The 15,697-nt window shown below is 54.1% G+C and overlaps 1 protein-coding gene and 1 long non-coding RNA gene across 2 annotated transcripts; both read left to right on the forward strand.

Annotated features, from left to right (window-relative positions):
* Positions 1 to 6,198: 6,198 nt before the first annotated feature.
* On the forward strand, positions 6,199 to 8,221 carry LOC113918851. Its single transcript, XR_003518701.1, has 3 exons — positions 6,199 to 6,361; positions 6,995 to 7,054; positions 7,966 to 8,221. It is a non-coding gene; the product is annotated as an uncharacterized LOC113918851 (long non-coding RNA).
* Positions 8,222 to 11,516: 3,295 nt separating this feature from the next.
* On the forward strand, positions 11,517 to 15,212 carry MVB12A (multivesicular body subunit 12A). Its single transcript, XM_027584858.2, has 9 exons — positions 11,517 to 11,689; positions 11,780 to 11,878; positions 12,009 to 12,105; positions 13,191 to 13,317; positions 13,643 to 13,762; positions 13,838 to 13,944; positions 14,174 to 14,235; positions 14,553 to 14,609; positions 14,807 to 15,212. Exons 1-9 carry the CDS (start codon positions 11,600 to 11,602, stop codon positions 14,867 to 14,869), a joined length of 822 nt encoding a protein of 273 aa, XP_027440659.2. The 5' UTR covers positions 11,517 to 11,599; the 3' UTR covers positions 14,870 to 15,212.
* Positions 15,213 to 15,697: the final 485 nt, after the last annotated feature.

The raw sequence follows: 15,697 nt of genomic DNA on the forward strand, positions 1-15,697 counted from the left end.
GAAGAGACAGCAACTGTCGTTGGCTCAGCTCCAAGCTGGGGAAACTGAGGCTGAGAGATGAGTGGTAGACTGGGGGCGGGGCCTGGTTCTGACCCCGGAGGCCAGGTTTTGTGTTTAGTGTTCTCCATGGTGGTGACCCAGCAGGGGTTCACCTAGCCTCCCTGCACCCACCAAGGGGACCACAGGGAACCATGGAGGGTGTCTGAGGAGGGACTGAAGGCTGGGGAAGTGGAAGCCTATGCCATGGGACCCCAGGACACAGGCTGCAGTTCCTCCATTTGGCCACCAGGGCCACCCCAACCCACAGAGAAGGTCGCCAGGATTTCATCCTGGCTCCCACAGGGAATACGCTCCTACTTCTAGAATCTGCCTCTGCCATCCCAGGACCCCAAGTAAACCCTCCTAACCTCAGTTTTCCCATCTGTAAAATGGGGCAATAACAGGAGCAGCCTCATCAGGGAGGGGGGCGGTGAGGAGTTTCTAGTGAAGTGCTTTGGCATCCAGTAGGCGCTCAGGGGATGTGTGGGCCAGGGCAGGAGGAAGGGTGAAAAACAGTGAAATATGGCCATGGAGCGAGGAGCACATTTTGAGGAAAGATGGTCCAGTCCATTTGGGATACGCTGGACCCAAAGTGCCTGGGGAGTGCCCAGGGAGAGGCCTCAGAAGGGAGCTTGAGCCAGAGCTTCCTGCTGGACATCAGCCTGATGAGAGGCTCCCACCCGCTGCCTGTGACAGGCAGAGGTTGTCATGTGCTTTTCCTGTGGCTTCTTCAGCTACTGCCCGCCCACAGCGCAGACTCCAGCCCAGGTTTTGTTGTGTTGGCCATTTCCAGGGTTTGTGGTGAGCAGGGCCGGTGGGCAGGCAGGGCCACAGCCGGGGACCCAAGCCTCCCAGAAGGGAGAAGCCTCTCCAGGCCCCCGCTGGATGTGCTCTGCCTAGAAGTCCCCCATGAAAGCCACTCAGCAGCCAAAGAACAAGGGATGAGGGATGATCTTGCTGAAGAGGATTGGGGGAGCTTGGGTGTTGCTTGAAAAGGGCCCTCCCTCCCTAGCCAGGACCCCAGGGGCAAACACAAGACCGTCGGCAGAGCTGATTTCGCACGGTACTGGCCTTCAGACTTTGGGGTCAGTTGGGGATCACAGCTGCAGGTCAGAGGCCAAGGCTGCGTGTGAATAGCCCTGCCTCCTGTAGGACCTGGACAAGCAATTTCCTCTCAGCCTCGGTTTCTGGATCTGTAAAATGGGAATGACAAAAATGAAACCTTTCAATGCGCCCCTAAATTTTGCAACTGAGGAGAGTGCCTTATTCACCTCGCTCTAGTCCCAGCCCAGCAAACAAAAAATTTTTCCCTCTAAAATCCCAATGGAAACAGGCTGCCATTTGTATGATTTTAGCTTTGTTACTTCTTCTTAAGGATTGTTTTGTTTTAGGATAGTTTTGGATTTGCAGAAAAATAGTGAAGACGTACAAAAATGTTCTGTAGGCCCCTGTCGACCTCTGAGAGTCGTGGACCTGGGGCAGCGAAGGAACTGAGAAAAAGAGACGACAGTAAAGTGAGGCACAGGGGACCCCGAACGAACAGCCAGAGGTCCCGAGATTTATTTTCCATAATCTACTATAACTTCTACAATGATATAGGTCTATAATGATTTACAGCAGGGGCTTAATAAGGCACATTCTTCCACGTACACAGGGTTAGTCAAGTCAAGCAATGGGAGTGGAGAAGGAGTAAAGAAATCTGTAACTGGCTGTGATCAATTCATTGTAAACACCATTGTACTGGGACCTTAACACAGGATACGGGAACAAAGAAGGGAATGCACGGTGTGCTGTTTAACAGCTGGCTTCCTATCTACAAAACACCTTCTGCTGCGGACTTTAGAACAGACCCCGCACATCCCAAGGGCATTTCACTCTGATCCTTTCGGGTTATTTATTTATTTATTTTTAAATATTTTATTTATTTATTTGACAGTGAGAGACACAGCGAGAGAGGGAACACAAGCAGGGGGAGTGGGAGAGGGAAAAGCAGGCTTCCCACGGAGCAGGGAGTCAGATGAGGGGCTCGATCCCAGGACCCCGGGATCACGACCCAAGCCGAAGGCAGACAGCTAACGACTGAGCCACCCAGGTGCCTGCTTTCCGGTTATTTTTAACCCTGCAATCTCGAGTTTTCTCAGAGATCTCAGAGTCTGAACGACCATGCACCATTGGTTGTTGTGGCGTTCTGTTTCCCACAGGCCCCCGCTTCCAGTTTCTCTGACACCTTTTTTTTTTTAAAGATTTTATTTATTTATTTGAGAGTGAGAGAGAGCACATGCAGGGCGGAGGGGCAGAGGGAGAGAGAATCTCAAGCAGACTCCACGCTGAGTGTGGAGCTTGACTCGGGGTTCAGTCTCACAACCCTGAGATCATGACCTGAGCCAAAATCCAGAGCGGATGCTTAACTGACTGAGCCACCCAGGCGCCCCATCAGCGTGACTTTTCACGGTGATGTTGACCTGGATCACCTGGCTGAGGCGGCCTTGTCGGGTGTCTCCACTGCGAAGTTACTCCCCCCACCCCCGCCCCCGTGAGTGCTGTGCTCTGTGGAAGGAAGTCAGCAGGCGCAGCCACACCTAAGCCCACATCTGGGGCAGGATGGAAGAGTACACACTCGGGGCTTTTTCTTTTTGTGGTTCATCTTGAGAGAACAATGTAGGGACACCCAAGAAACAAACTTCGTAAAGGACAAAAAGGTCATCCACAATCCGCTCCTTCCACTCAGCTCTTTTATCTCTTACTGTTCATTAAACCACACATATATTTCATTGTGTTGACCAAACGCCTTACCTTGTTGTGTCATGCCTTACTCTTGAGATGTTTTCAGTTGTGCATGACCCTGGGTGGGTGACAGAGGTCATCTCTAGGCTTGTAGGAAGGCGGTGGCCCAAGGGTTCTCACTCAGGGGTGATTCTGTCCCCAGGGGATATCTGGAGACTCCTTCCCTCCTCCCTCCCTTCCTGCCTTCCTTCCTTCTTCCCTGCCCCTCACTTCCCTTCCTTTTAAAGATTTATTTATTTATTTATTTGAGAGAGAGCATGAACGGGAGGGGGAGAGGGAGAGAGAATGCTCAGCACGGAGCCCTACGTGGGGCTTGATCTTAGGACCCTGAGATCACGACCTGAGTGGAAACCAAGAGACAGACACTTAACCGACTGTGCCACCCAGGAGCCCCTGGAGACAGTTTCAATTGTCATGAACTTCATATTACGGTTGAGTGGAAGGGTGCTATTGGCATCTGGTGGGTGGAGGCCAGGGGTGCTGCTCAGCACCCCACAGCACCCAGGATGGCCCCACCGCAGAGAACAACCCCGGGGAGAAGCCCTGGCCTGGTCCTGGTGCAGGTTTGGGTTCAGCTGGGCTCAGCCCTGCACTGCCCTGGGGCTCTGCACCTGCTGAGCCTGCTGGCTTGTAGGATGGCTGTGACCATGGCTGTCCCCAGCTGCTCAGAGGATGTGACAGGCGCTTAGCTCAGTGCTCGGCTCCTCCCCACTGCCCTGTCAGTTCATCCGTCCGTGTCATCCTTTGAGAAGTTGTGGATCCGATGTGGTCTTTCCTTAGACTGAATTCCCAGGAGTGGGGTTACTGGGTCCCTGGGGACGCATGGCTCCCTGGCTCTCACTTTCCCTAAAGAGCAATCCAGAATTTAGTCTGTTCCAGCCCCTGCAGGGACTGGACGCTCAGCTCTCCACATGTCAGACATGCTGTTTCCTTCCAGCTCCTTCCTGCCCCCGTCCGAGCAGCACCTGGTAGGACAGGCCAGCTCGGGGTGACCTCCACCCACTGTGGCCATTTCCCTGGGTCCACGGTTCAGTCAGCGTCTGCTTCTTGGTCCCGGCCTCTCGCCCGGCCCCAGGGCTGCGTGTTGGCATTCAAAGCATGTTTCTTGTTGGAGAAGGTCATCCAGCAGATGTGCGGGTTGGTTGATCAATGAGCTGGATCCAGGTGCTTGGAGGCTCCTCACCCCCTTCCCCGTCCCTGGAATGCACCTTCTGCTCATTTTTCCCACACTAGGAACCACTTCAAGGACACAACCTTGAGAGAGGGCCAGGTGTTGTTGAGACCATCTGGACTGTATATGTGGGTGAACCCTGCTGAGGTCTCTGCAGAAACTCTTAAGATTCTTGTGGGCAGGTGAAGAGATCTCCCCATCTTGCTGCCACCCAAGACAGGCCTCATGAGTTAAGTTCCCCTCCTTATTAAACCTGCCACCTACCTGATCTGGAGCAGTCTGCCTTTTTCTTCGGTCTCTCCCTGCCCTCTGTGTATGGGGCTAATTTCAGATCTCACCCGGGGAGCTCCCGAGGTTGGGAGCCAACCATGGGCAGACAGCCGGGAGACCAGAGGAATGGGCCTTGGGGAAGAGGCACCTGCAGGGAAAATGCCAAGTTGGCCATCAGTCTGTATGCGGGGAGGGGTGACTTACTTGTAGGTCAGATGCCTGTGGACTGCCGCGTGAGTCTGGGATGTCCTGAACACACTGGCTGGGCTAATGTGCACAGAGGCCTTAAGTTGGAGACTTTAGCATGCTGTTTTGCAAAGCTAGGAGGCTGCAGACCACTGGGTAGTGGACCCCTGCTACCAATGAAAGCAACAGCAGTCCTAGCCAGTGGGGCAGCTCCCAGTTCAGGAAATGTGCAAGGTAAGAGAATATACTCCCGCTGAGCTTATCAAAATGGCTGCCAAATCCCAGCCAAAGGCCAGGGAAAGTATCCAGGCGTGGGTAGTGCACCTATGGGATCCAGGGGGCGATGGAGTTTCTCTTATGGGGCAGGAGGCCAAGAAAAGGAGCAGCACCACCACACACCCTGCCCTCTGATGGCCCCTGCGTGGTGCTCAGGGAGCTCAAGGTACTCACTCCCTGGGGCGCCTGGGTGGCTCAGTCGGTTCAGCATCTGCCTTCGGCTTGGGTCATGATCTCAGGGTCCTGGGACAAAGTCCTGCATCGGGCTCCCTGCTCAGTGGAAACCTGCTTCCCCCTCTCCCTCTGCCTGCTCACCCTGCTTGTGTTCTGTCTCTCTCTCAAATGAATAAATAAAAAATCTTAAAAAAAAAAAAGAACTCACTCCCTTATAGATTAGATTGTTCTAGCCTGCAGGGAGGCTTGGCCCAATGAGGGGGACCTCCCTGGGCATGGGGCCCTGGAAATCTATAGAAAAGGTACAGCAAATTCTTTTTTTTTTCTTTAAGATTTTATTTATTTATTTGACAGAAAGAGAGCGAGAGAGGGAACACAAGCAGGGGGAGTGGGAGAGGGAGAAGCAGGCTTCCCGCGGAGCAGGGAGCCCGACGTGGGGCTCCATCCCAGAACCCTGGGATCATGACCTGAGCTGAAGGCAGACGCTTAACCAACTGAGCCACCCAGGCGCCCTGAGAGTATGGAGAATCTGAGGTTTTTCTTTCTCCAGTACCAGAGAACACGCTGGGCACTGACATCCTATAAGGTCAAAGTCTGCAGGCCTCTAACGGTGAATTGTGGAAGCCAGCCATTGCCACGAAAGAGTGGTACTGTCAAATGCTATATGCTTTATGCCCAAGGGGCATAAAGAAATAGGAGACACTATTCAAGAACTGCACCTTGGGGGCGCCTGGGTGGCTCAGTCGGTTAAGCATCTATCTTCGGCTCAGGTCATGATCCCAGGGTCCTGGGATCAAGCCCCACGTCAGTTCCCTGCTCAGCGGGGAGTCTGCTTCTCTCTCTCCCTCTGCCCCCCACCCTTGCTCATGCTCTCTCATTCTTCTCTGTCAAATAAATAAAATCTTAAAAAAAAAAAAAAAGAACTGCACCTTGCCCCTAGTGCTTTCAACAGCCCAATATGGCCAGTAGAAAAAACAGACGGCTCCTGGCGGGTGACTGAGAATTGAACAGGGTGTGGTCCCCCATCCATGTGGCTGTGCCCAACACTGCCACCATCTTAGATACCTTGGCCACGGTCCTACGAGCGTATCATGCTGAGCGGGACTTAGCAAATGCCTTTTCCAGTATACCCCTGGCCACTAGACACAAGCTCAATTTGCCTTCATGTGGGAGGGACAACAATGGACCTTTCAACACCTTCAAGGCTATCTGCCAATCCCACTGTATGTCATGGGATGGTAGCCCAAGACTTGTCCCTGTTCTCCTTCCCCACATACATAAAACGGGCCCATTACACTGATGATATGATGCTGACATGTAAAGACCTGCCTCTGCTATGGGACACTCTGCAGACTTTGCTGGAACATCTGAGTCGGAGGATGTGTGGTGAACCCGCGGGAAGCTCAAGACCCAGGCACCGCCGTTCAGGTTGAGCCTCTCACGAGGGGAGAGCACATCACGGTAAGAACTTGTCTGCCTAGCAAGGGGTGGGTTGAGAACATGTCCCATTGACTCACCTCCACCTTGGTTCAAACTCCCACTTTGGCTAAGGCATGCCTATCTGCAGCACCAGAGCACCCTATCTACCAGCCCACGGCATCTAGAAAGAAGGTGCTTAAAAAAAAAAAATAGAAAGAAGGTGCTGCTAGGCCCTGTAGAGGATTTAGATCCTCCAAATATCCCCGCCCCTATTCCTGTGGTGGCCCCCGTGGCCTGTAGGGAGCAAGAGCACATTTCCGCTGATGCCTGGTGTACAGAATATTCTAGTTGGGGGAGCCTACCCACATGAGTTACCATCATTAGTCAGCTCCACAGACACCATCTGAATGGAAACAGGAACAAACCATAGCAGCCAGTGGGTTCAGCTCAGAGCTGGTTTGGCTGGTGATCTGGCTGGTGATGGATCACTCAGAAGCCCTGTTAACCCTTAGCCCTGATAGTTGGGCTGTTTTAAAAGAATGAACCCTATGGCTTGGACAAGGGAAAGCTGAGAGGTGGATGATCATGAAAAAGCCTCTGTAGGGTCAGGGTATGTGAAAGACGTCTGGGTTCACCTGCAGGAGACGAGGCAACCTCACTGTCTTCCACATCCAGGCGCTGAACACCGCCCGCCCCCCCGACACTGGCATTCAGAGAGCTGATGCCCCAGCCCAGGTAGGGGCCCTGGCCACCAACCGTTCAGTAGATAATGCAGATTGGGTGCATAGGAAGAGTGGCCACTGTGACACCTGGGCGGGATGGTGTATTGCCAAGGACACCGGATTGCCCTTGAAATCCAGTGACTTGGTTAATGGAATATTGCGTCCTCTATGTTCTAGAACAATGCCTAAGACAACTGCCAAAGGAGTTGTCCTGGGCCATCCGCTGGAGTTCCCAACCAGTAAGGCATTGGCAAGTTGATTACATTGGCTCTTTCCCTCTGAGGGAGGGTTTTGTTTTGTTTTTTAATTTTATTTATTAAGTAATCTCCACACCCAGTGTGGGGCTCGAACTCAAGACCCTGAGATCAAGAGTTACACACTCTACCGACTGAGCCAGCCAGGCGCCCCTGAGTGAGGGGTCTTTTTTTTTTTTTTTTAAGATTTTATTTATTTGAGAGAGAGAGAGTAAGCTCAAGCAGGGGGAGGGGCAGAGGGAGAGGGAGAGGGAGAAGCAGACTCCCCACTGAGCAGGGAGCCCAATGTGGGTCTCCATCCCAGGACCCTGGGATCATGACCTGAGCTGAAGGCAGATGCTTAACCGACTGAGCCACCCAGGCACCCTGAGTGGGGGTTTTAACTATGGTTTGGTTTGCAAGGTCATTGCATCGGGCCTAACCCAAGCTTTCCCCCATCACCATGCAAAGCAGGCTGTCACCAGTAGGGGATTAGAGAAACTGAGTATGATGTATGGAAATCCTCATCAAATAGACAGTGATTGGGGTCACATTTTAAGGGTCATGATGTGCAAGACTGGGCAGAAGAACAGTGAATGGAGCCTCCATCCCCCCACCCCCAAACCATAAGCAGCAGCGTTGGGATAAAGGAAGAATGGACTATTAAAGCAGCAGGTTAAATCACTAACAGGTAAAGCCACCTTGGCCGGGTGGACGAAAGGATTGTTGCAGGCTTAATGCATTTGAATGACCAACCAACCACCCCATCTACCAGTCTGGGGACCCCTGCCAAAGCACCCAATTCCAAAAAGGTATTGGAGTCTCCGGAGATAACGACTGCCCTGACTCTCACGGTGGATCAATGCGCTGGGCTGCTGAGGACACCAAGCCCCATCCCGCCTGGGAGGGGCATTATCTACTGGAATTTACAATGGGATGTCCCACCGCGATGGGTGAGTTACTTCACCCCCTGGGTGAGGGGTATCTACTCGATCTCCACCGGGATCCTGTTGTCCTGCTGTTAAGCCAGTTCTGTAGAAACCCACTATACCTGGAATGGAACATGCACCACAGAAAGAGGGGAGAAGACAGGGATCCTGAGCACGTCCTGCCCCTAGTCCCATTTCCTCACACCTGACAGCACTGCCTCCCCAGCCACCAGGTCTGGTCTGATATGCACAACCCGGCCAGGTTCCTAAAGCTGCAGCCACATTGACAAGACTTCCCCATACAAGTTTCTACTACGTATCTGTCTTTTTGGCCTTAGACTTCTGCTGCCCCTGGGGTGTCCTGTTGCAGGATGGGCACCTGAGGGAAATACCTTTCTACAGGGGGCCCACTTGTGTGCCTGGCAAAGGAATTAATCCACAGTGGTGGGTATGCAGGCAGCCACCCCTCTTTAACTTGTCAGGATTGCTGTGGTGGATACCACTCCTCCAGGGAGAGGAGCAGAAGGCACTCAAGCAGTACATTAAGGAAGCATAAGCTAGGACAGGTGCTTTTAATTCAGCTGATATTACCAATACTGATCCAGAACTCTGGCCTGTGGCACATCTCTCAATAACATTGGGCATTGGGTATTCTTTCTGTTGATTGAATGAAACAGGCAGCCCATCCGAAGGGTCCCAAAAATATCACTCTCAGAGCCTTAGGTGGCATCACTCAGATTCGGGATGGGTTCATGTGGCTTACCCTGGCTTATAGACAGTTGAGCACTCATGTACCTCAATGTGGGGAACAGAAACAACAACAACAACAACAACACTCTGAACAGAACCAACCCAAGTACACCAGGGACATCACTGTGACATAAATCCAAATGGGACCCAATGACTGTGTGGCTCAAATCTTTGGCTTGGTTTCCACCTGGGTGGTTGGGCCACCACACCCTGGGGTCTCCCAGAAATCTGCTCCACAGTAACAAAAGTTGCCAATCTCCCTCTCCTCAAGGCCAGATGGGCACATTGTTTTCCACTGGTATGATCACTTGGTCGCCATGTTTGTCCCGTCCATTGGCCTGGGGGAAGTTATAGCTCACATGGACGCCCTTACTAAGTTCACCCAGTAAAGCCTTAAACGATAGCCAAAAAAGCCTGTCCTAGTAAACCCTGAAATGTCCCTAATGAGAAAAGCTGTCCGCCAAATTAGGACAGACTTGGACATTATGACTGTCTTGCAAGGAGGCACCCATGCCATTATCCAAGCAGAATGTTGTGTGTTCACATCTGATGAGTCTGCTAATGTATCATCTTTATTAAAGCACATGAGGACACATGTGAATGCCCTGAGTGATCCCACCCCCGGCCTAAGGGACTTAATAAATGAGTGGTTTGGATCATGGGAATCCTGGTGGAAAAAAATGGTTACTTTTTTGGGAGTCATTATTTCAGTCTGTGTTTTATCTCGCATGTGCTTAGATTGCTGCTGTGGTATCTGCCTCCAATGCAGCCAGACAGCCACCAAGCAAGCCACCCCCATGCTAATTGCAACCCCTTCTCATTATTGGGTCATCTTTTCCAGGACTTTTGTTTCTTTTTTTCTTTTTTTCAGATTTTATTTATTTGTCAGAGAGAGAGCGCGAGAGCGCAAGCAGAGCAGAGCAGCAGGCAGAGGGAGAACCAGGCTCCCTGCTGAGCAAGGAGTCCAATGCCGGACTGATTGGGATCATGACTCAAGCAGAAGGCAGATGCTTAACCAACTGAGCCAGGCAGGCATCCCAGGATGTTTGTTTCTTATGGGCATTGACATTTGAATGTCATATATTTTTCACATGTCACTAAGTACTCTTTTTTTTTTTAAAGATTTTATTTATTTATTTGGCAGAGAGATACAGAGAGAGAACAAGTAGGCAGAGAGGCAGGCAGAAGGAGAGGGAGAAGCAGGCTCCCCGCCAAGCAGGGAGCCCGATGCGGGGTTCGATCCCAGGACCCTGGGATTATGACCTGAGCCGAAGGCAGCCGCTTAACCGACTGAGCCACCCAGGCGCCCCGTCACTAAGTACTCTTTTGATTTTTCCCCCCCCCTTCAATCATTTACACATATGAAAACCATTTTTAGCTCACAGGTCGTATAAGAGCTAGAAGTGCGCCAACCCATGATATTGCAGAAAATGGAGAAATATAGAAGAGGAGATAATACTGTTCCCTAATTTTCCATATTTTCCCCTGAGGGGTGTAAAAGCACCCATATTAAGTACTTTATATCTCATTGAAAAAAACTAATTGTGTCTGGGAACGAGGGAGCAGGCAGTTAGACCCGAGCTGGAGGCAAGGGCGGCGATAAATAGGTCACACATTAGAAGCTTGGGGGCTCTCTTTGTGGCCTTGTGGCAGCGGGCTAGTCGACCCAAGAACCACAGATGCAGAACCTGTGGTCGCCTCTCCAATCTGTACCCCAGGGTGACTGCCTAGGTTCATTATAATATATTTACACTGTGGTTTCGACCCCCACACCTCATGACCCTCTGCGGGGGAAGATGGCCACACTTCCGGCAAGACCTGGGAGAACCAAAAACTCCCCCTGCCAACCGGCAGGCGGAGTCCCTTAGATGACTGGAAACCTCAGTAGCCGACCACCGTTCATAAACATAATAGGAAAAGACACCCCTATAGCCTCAGGTCAGTTGCCATCTCTGGGCCTGCCCGCTCTCCCACCTCCAGAGTGTGCGGTTTTTCATGAACTGCTTTGCGCTTGCTACCTTCCTTTCTGGCTGTCTTTACTCAAGCGCGGATCCTCGGGTAAATCTTCCGTGGGGAATCCAAGAACCGAGACTCCATTCACACAACGCAGAGTCTCCCACCGATAACATGAACAAGTCCTCAAGTTACACAAGATTTCATGGCTCATGGCGGCCCGTATTTTTTGTTATTTAAACTAATCGCTGCATAACCCATGAAAGTTTCAGTTTAGGATGACTTCTAGAATTGCGCTTTTTCACATTTCTCCCCGAGAAGTCCACGCGTGTCTCTGGAGAGGCTGATGCCGCAAGGGATTCTGGGGAGCGTAGTTCTGGTTTAGGGCAAGCCCAGACTTCTGGCGCAGAGATGGGATATCGGGAAATAGCCGGGGCTGAGACAGTAGCGACACAATTTTCCGCAAACGTCGCTCACGGGCGCGCCTGCGCGACGCACGGGGGCGTGGCTTCCCTTTCCCACACGATTGGCCAGCTGTCTTCCGGGCACGCGCAGACGGCTCTTTTGACCCCCCCCCCCCCGCCTTCCCTACGGTGTCTGGGATTTGTAGTTCCGACTCCTACCCTAATTCAGCCGCGGGTCGGCGGTTTGGAGTTCCGAAGCGGTCCCCGACTTCGGCTCTTGGCTGGGAGGATGGATCTAGGACCCGGGACCGACACGGCCCCGCTGACTGGCCTGGCCTGGTCGTCGGCCTCGGCGCCTCCGCCGCGGGGATTCAGTGCGGTGAGCGACGTCGGGGGCCCGGGGATTAGTGGGGGCAGAGGCGGCCGAGTCGGGGAAGGAGCCCGGTCCTGACTCGGGTCCACGCCGTAGATCTCCTGCACTGTGGAAGGGGCGCCCGCCAGCTTCGGCAAGAGCTTCGCGCAGAAGTCTGGCTACTTTTTGTGCCTCAGTTCTTTGGGCAGCCTAGAGGTAAGGGGCGCACTCCTTCGGCATCCCCGGGGTCCGCCCACTCCCCCGTCCTTTTGCGGGGCCCTGCGCCAGGCGCGCTGTCCCCGCTGCAGCGTGACTGTCGCTGTGTCCTCCCCTTCCTCCCCCTCAGAATCCGCAGGAGAATGTGGTGGCCGATATCCAGGTCCTGGTTGACAAGAGCCCCCTCCCACCGGGCTTTTCCCCGGTCTGCGACCCCCTGGACTCCAGTGAGGCCCGCGTCGGAGGTTGGGGGTGGGGTAGGGGGCCGCGTTGGGGTCTCTGTGGGTAGGACCAGGGAGGAGTGGAGGGACGACAGGTGCTTGTTTTCCGAGCCTCGACCGCCCACTCGATGCACTGGGTGATGACCGGATTGGCTGTGGAGTCTAGCCCTGTTCTGGGGCGGGGCCACATGCCCTGCCCTGCATAAGAATGTGACATTGGCACAGCCTCTGACCTAGAGTAAGAGTTGTAACCTGTTTTATTACTGTTCCTGCTACATCTTACACCGTAGCCAAGCCGAACCACGGGCCATTTCCAAGCCTTTTCCTTTCCAGGCTTTTGCACACACTGTTTCCTCTGCCTGGAGCACCCTTCCGCGACCCTTCCGGCTAGCTAATGCTTGGTTTTCCTTCAGGTCTCTGCTTAGCTCTCCCCAGCCCTCTCCTCCGGCTCCTATAGCCCTGGTGCTGCCCTCCCAGCCCTGACCGCCGGCTTTCCAACCACCTGGCTCCCCCTGCCTTTCACTGTGACTTGTCGTGTGTATTTGACTCTCAGGGTGTATCTGTTGATATTGGAGTTGGCAAACTTTTTCTGTACAGGTCCAGATAGTAAATAGTTTAGGCTTTGCAGGCCAGATAGTGTCATTGCCCACCCCCCTTGGCCAATCCTTTAAAAACATGAAAACCATTCTTAGCTCATAAGCCCTGCAAAAGCAGATTTTGGACGTCTTTTGGCTATGGGCCGGAGTTTGCTGATCTCTGGATTAGAGGACTAAGGAAAAGTGAGGTTTGCGGGGCCAGGATGGGCATTCAGTTCTGTCTGATTCCACAGATGCCCACCCTTGCTGTAGGTGCCCACAGTCACCCCATGAATGCCTCTCCATGTCACCAAAGATAAGCCTGCCCCAGCGGCTCCTAAAGGCTACATGAAGTCCCCTCCTCTGGCTCTACCATTCTTGATTTAACCGTTGACCTAAAGCTGTCCAGGGAGCTGCCTTAAACAGCGCCCTGGCCAGCATCATCCTGGAGCCATCTTTCGGCCCCTTTCGCTGCTTCTTCCCTCTTCTCACTCCTTTGCCCCCCCTCCCCCCCAGAGGCCTCTGTGTCCAAGAAGAAGCGCATGTGTGTGAAGCTGGTGCCCCTGGGGGCTGCAGACATGGCCGTGTTCGATGTCCGGCTGAGCGGGAAGACCAAGACAGTGCCTGGATACCTGCGAGCAGGGTAGGGCCACCCCCAGCCTCTGGCCTCCTTTGCCCTCCAGCTCCCGTATCTGCCCTGCTGACCCTCAGGGACTGTCCTGAGTGCCTTCTGTCACTTCCCTGTGCCTCAATTTCCACAGGTTAAAAACAGGGCTAATTGTATCAGTCTTATAAGGTTCTTGTGAGGAGTGAGTTGATGAGTCTGAAGCGCACAGTTCTGTGATCGGACCGAGCAATATTAATTCGGATGTTGCTCAGGGCAAGGGCTAAGGTAGAAGGCAAATCCCTCAAAGGGCTGGGGTCCTCCTCTTGGGCCAGGACCCCTCCCTACTTCTCTCTCCTTCTAGGGACATGGGGGGCTTTGCCATTTGGTGCAAGAAGGCCAAGGCCCCAAGGCCGGTGCCCAAGCCCCGAGCTCTCAGCCAGGACATGCGGGGCCTCTCCCTGGACCCACTTGCCCAGCCCAGGTGAGTGCTCAGGCTTGGCAGTGGGGCAGCCGTGGGGGGAATTAGGCCTGACCTGTGCTGTCCTGCCTCCACCAGCAAGGGTGGCTTTCCAGAGCGGACCCTGTCCAGGTTAGGCTCTCGGGCGTCTACTCTGCGGAGGAACGACTCCATCTATGAGGCCTCCAACCTTTACGGCATCTCAGGTGAGTGCTGAGCAAGAAACTGAGGCACTGGGGTGGGGCAAGACTGGCTCAAGGTGGGATAGGCAGGAAGCGGTGGGGCCAGGGTTGGAACCAGGCCTGGGCCTCCCCAGTATTTGCAAAGACGGGGGAGAGCCTGGGGTTTGGGGCTGGGCCTCTCTGGTTGGGGTGGACTGCAGGCAGGCCGCAAGCTCCCTGTGTCTCAGCCCCTACCCTTACCTGCTTTCCTCAGCCATGGATGGTGTTCCCTTCACACTGCACCCCCGGTTCGAGGGCAAGAGCTGTGGCCCCCTGGTGAGTCTCTGCTGAGGGAGCCTGGGTCTGCCCCTGCCAGTTGCCTTCCTAAGGGTCAGGATGCAGAGGGTCATCCGTGTACCCAGTGCCCCAGCACAGAGGCCCATGTTCCTGGGTTGGAGGAGGCCGGAAGCTGGAGGGTCTTAGTCCCAGAATGGGGAATCGGGAGGAACAACTAGATGCTGATGGTAGGAGGCTGTGGCAGGAAGGATGAGGGGATGTTCAGGCAAATATTGGGGGAGGCCCTCCTTGAGGATGAGGGAATGGAGTTCCAGGTTAGGGTCCCCACCCAAGACTGACCTGCCTCTGCCCACCAGGCCTTCTCTACCTTCACCGATCTGACCATCAAGTCGCTGGCAGATATTGAGGAGGAGGTGGGTGTGGGGCCCAGGATGGGGTGCTGGGGGGCCCCCACCTTCCCGCTACCCCGGTCTCCCCCAGCCATACCCCATCTCCCAAGGGCTGGAGCTCGCTAAGTCCCTAATTGTCTTCACCCGCTCACCATTCCTCAGGCACCGCTGTGGCCCCTCACTCACTCTGTGTTCTCCTTGCCCCCAACACTGCCCCCCAGTATAACTACGGCTTCGTGGTGGAGAAGACTGCAGCTGCACGCCTACCCCCCAGCGTCTCGTAGCTCTTGGTCAGCTCCAGGGAACAGCCCCCTGCCTGACAGCCCCGACACCCCGGGACTGGCAGCAGCCCCACCCTGCAGCATCTTGGGAACCTTGGCGGTGCAGGGCGTTCTACAGCCTCAGTCACCCAACAGAGCCACAGCCCTGGTGAAGGAGCCAGACCGACCGGTCTGCTTGGTGTTGGGGTCTCTCGCCCCCGGGGCCCTGCAGGGCAGGGGTGGGGGCTGGATGGAAACCAGTGCCTTCAAATCATTTGTGTCAAAACTCTTTGGTGCCCGGAGGCCACGCAGGCGTCCTCCTGGCAATAAACACCACCCTTTGCCCACTGTCTGGAGTCCTGATCCTTGCTGCGGGTCCTCTGTGGCTCGAGGTCTTTGCCACGCACAGCCAGCATGAGATGGGGGACAGATGCCCACCCGGTAAGCAAAATCGGGGAGGGCTGCCCCCCCCCCCAGAATACTCCGCAGAGGGGGAGATGGGCTCAGTGAGTGACTGGGTGGGCTTGTAGATCACAGAGAAGACCCGGTCTGCCCCTCCGCCACTGCTCGTAGCAGGAATAATAGTTTCAGTTACGTTTAGATCGTGGGGAGGGGATCAAATCCCTAGCACCTGATGCGCAGTATCTCATTTGGTGTTCCCACACCCCGCTACGAAGCCCTGGTTTTGCGCATCTTACAGATAGGGAAACTGAGGCAGGGGCAGCTAAGATCACAGCTGAGATGTTCTTTTTTTAAAGATTGTATTTATTTGAGGGAGAGAGAGCGAGCATGAGCAGGGGGAGGGGCAGAGGGACAAGCACACTTCCCTCTGAGCACGGAGCTGGATGCAGC

The sequence above is a fragment of the Zalophus californianus genome, chromosome 1, assembly GCF_009762305.2.
Source record: "Zalophus californianus isolate mZalCal1 chromosome 1, mZalCal1.pri.v2, whole genome shotgun sequence".
NCBI classification, from domain to species: Eukaryota; Metazoa; Chordata; class Mammalia; order Carnivora; family Otariidae; genus Zalophus; species Zalophus californianus.

Coding starts and splice junctions, on each gene's coding strand:
- MVB12A (XM_027584858.2), top strand. CDS start 11,600: ATGGATCTAGGACCCGGGACCGACACGGCCCCGCTGACTGGCCTGGCC. Junction 12,106..13,190: donor CTGCGACCCCCTGGACTCCA/GTGAGGCCCGCG, acceptor CCTCCCCCCCAG/AGGCCTCTGTGTCCAAGAAG. Junction 13,763..13,837: donor GACCCACTTGCCCAGCCCAG/GTGAGTGCTCAG, acceptor TGCCTCCACCAG/CAAGGGTGGCTTTCCAGAGC.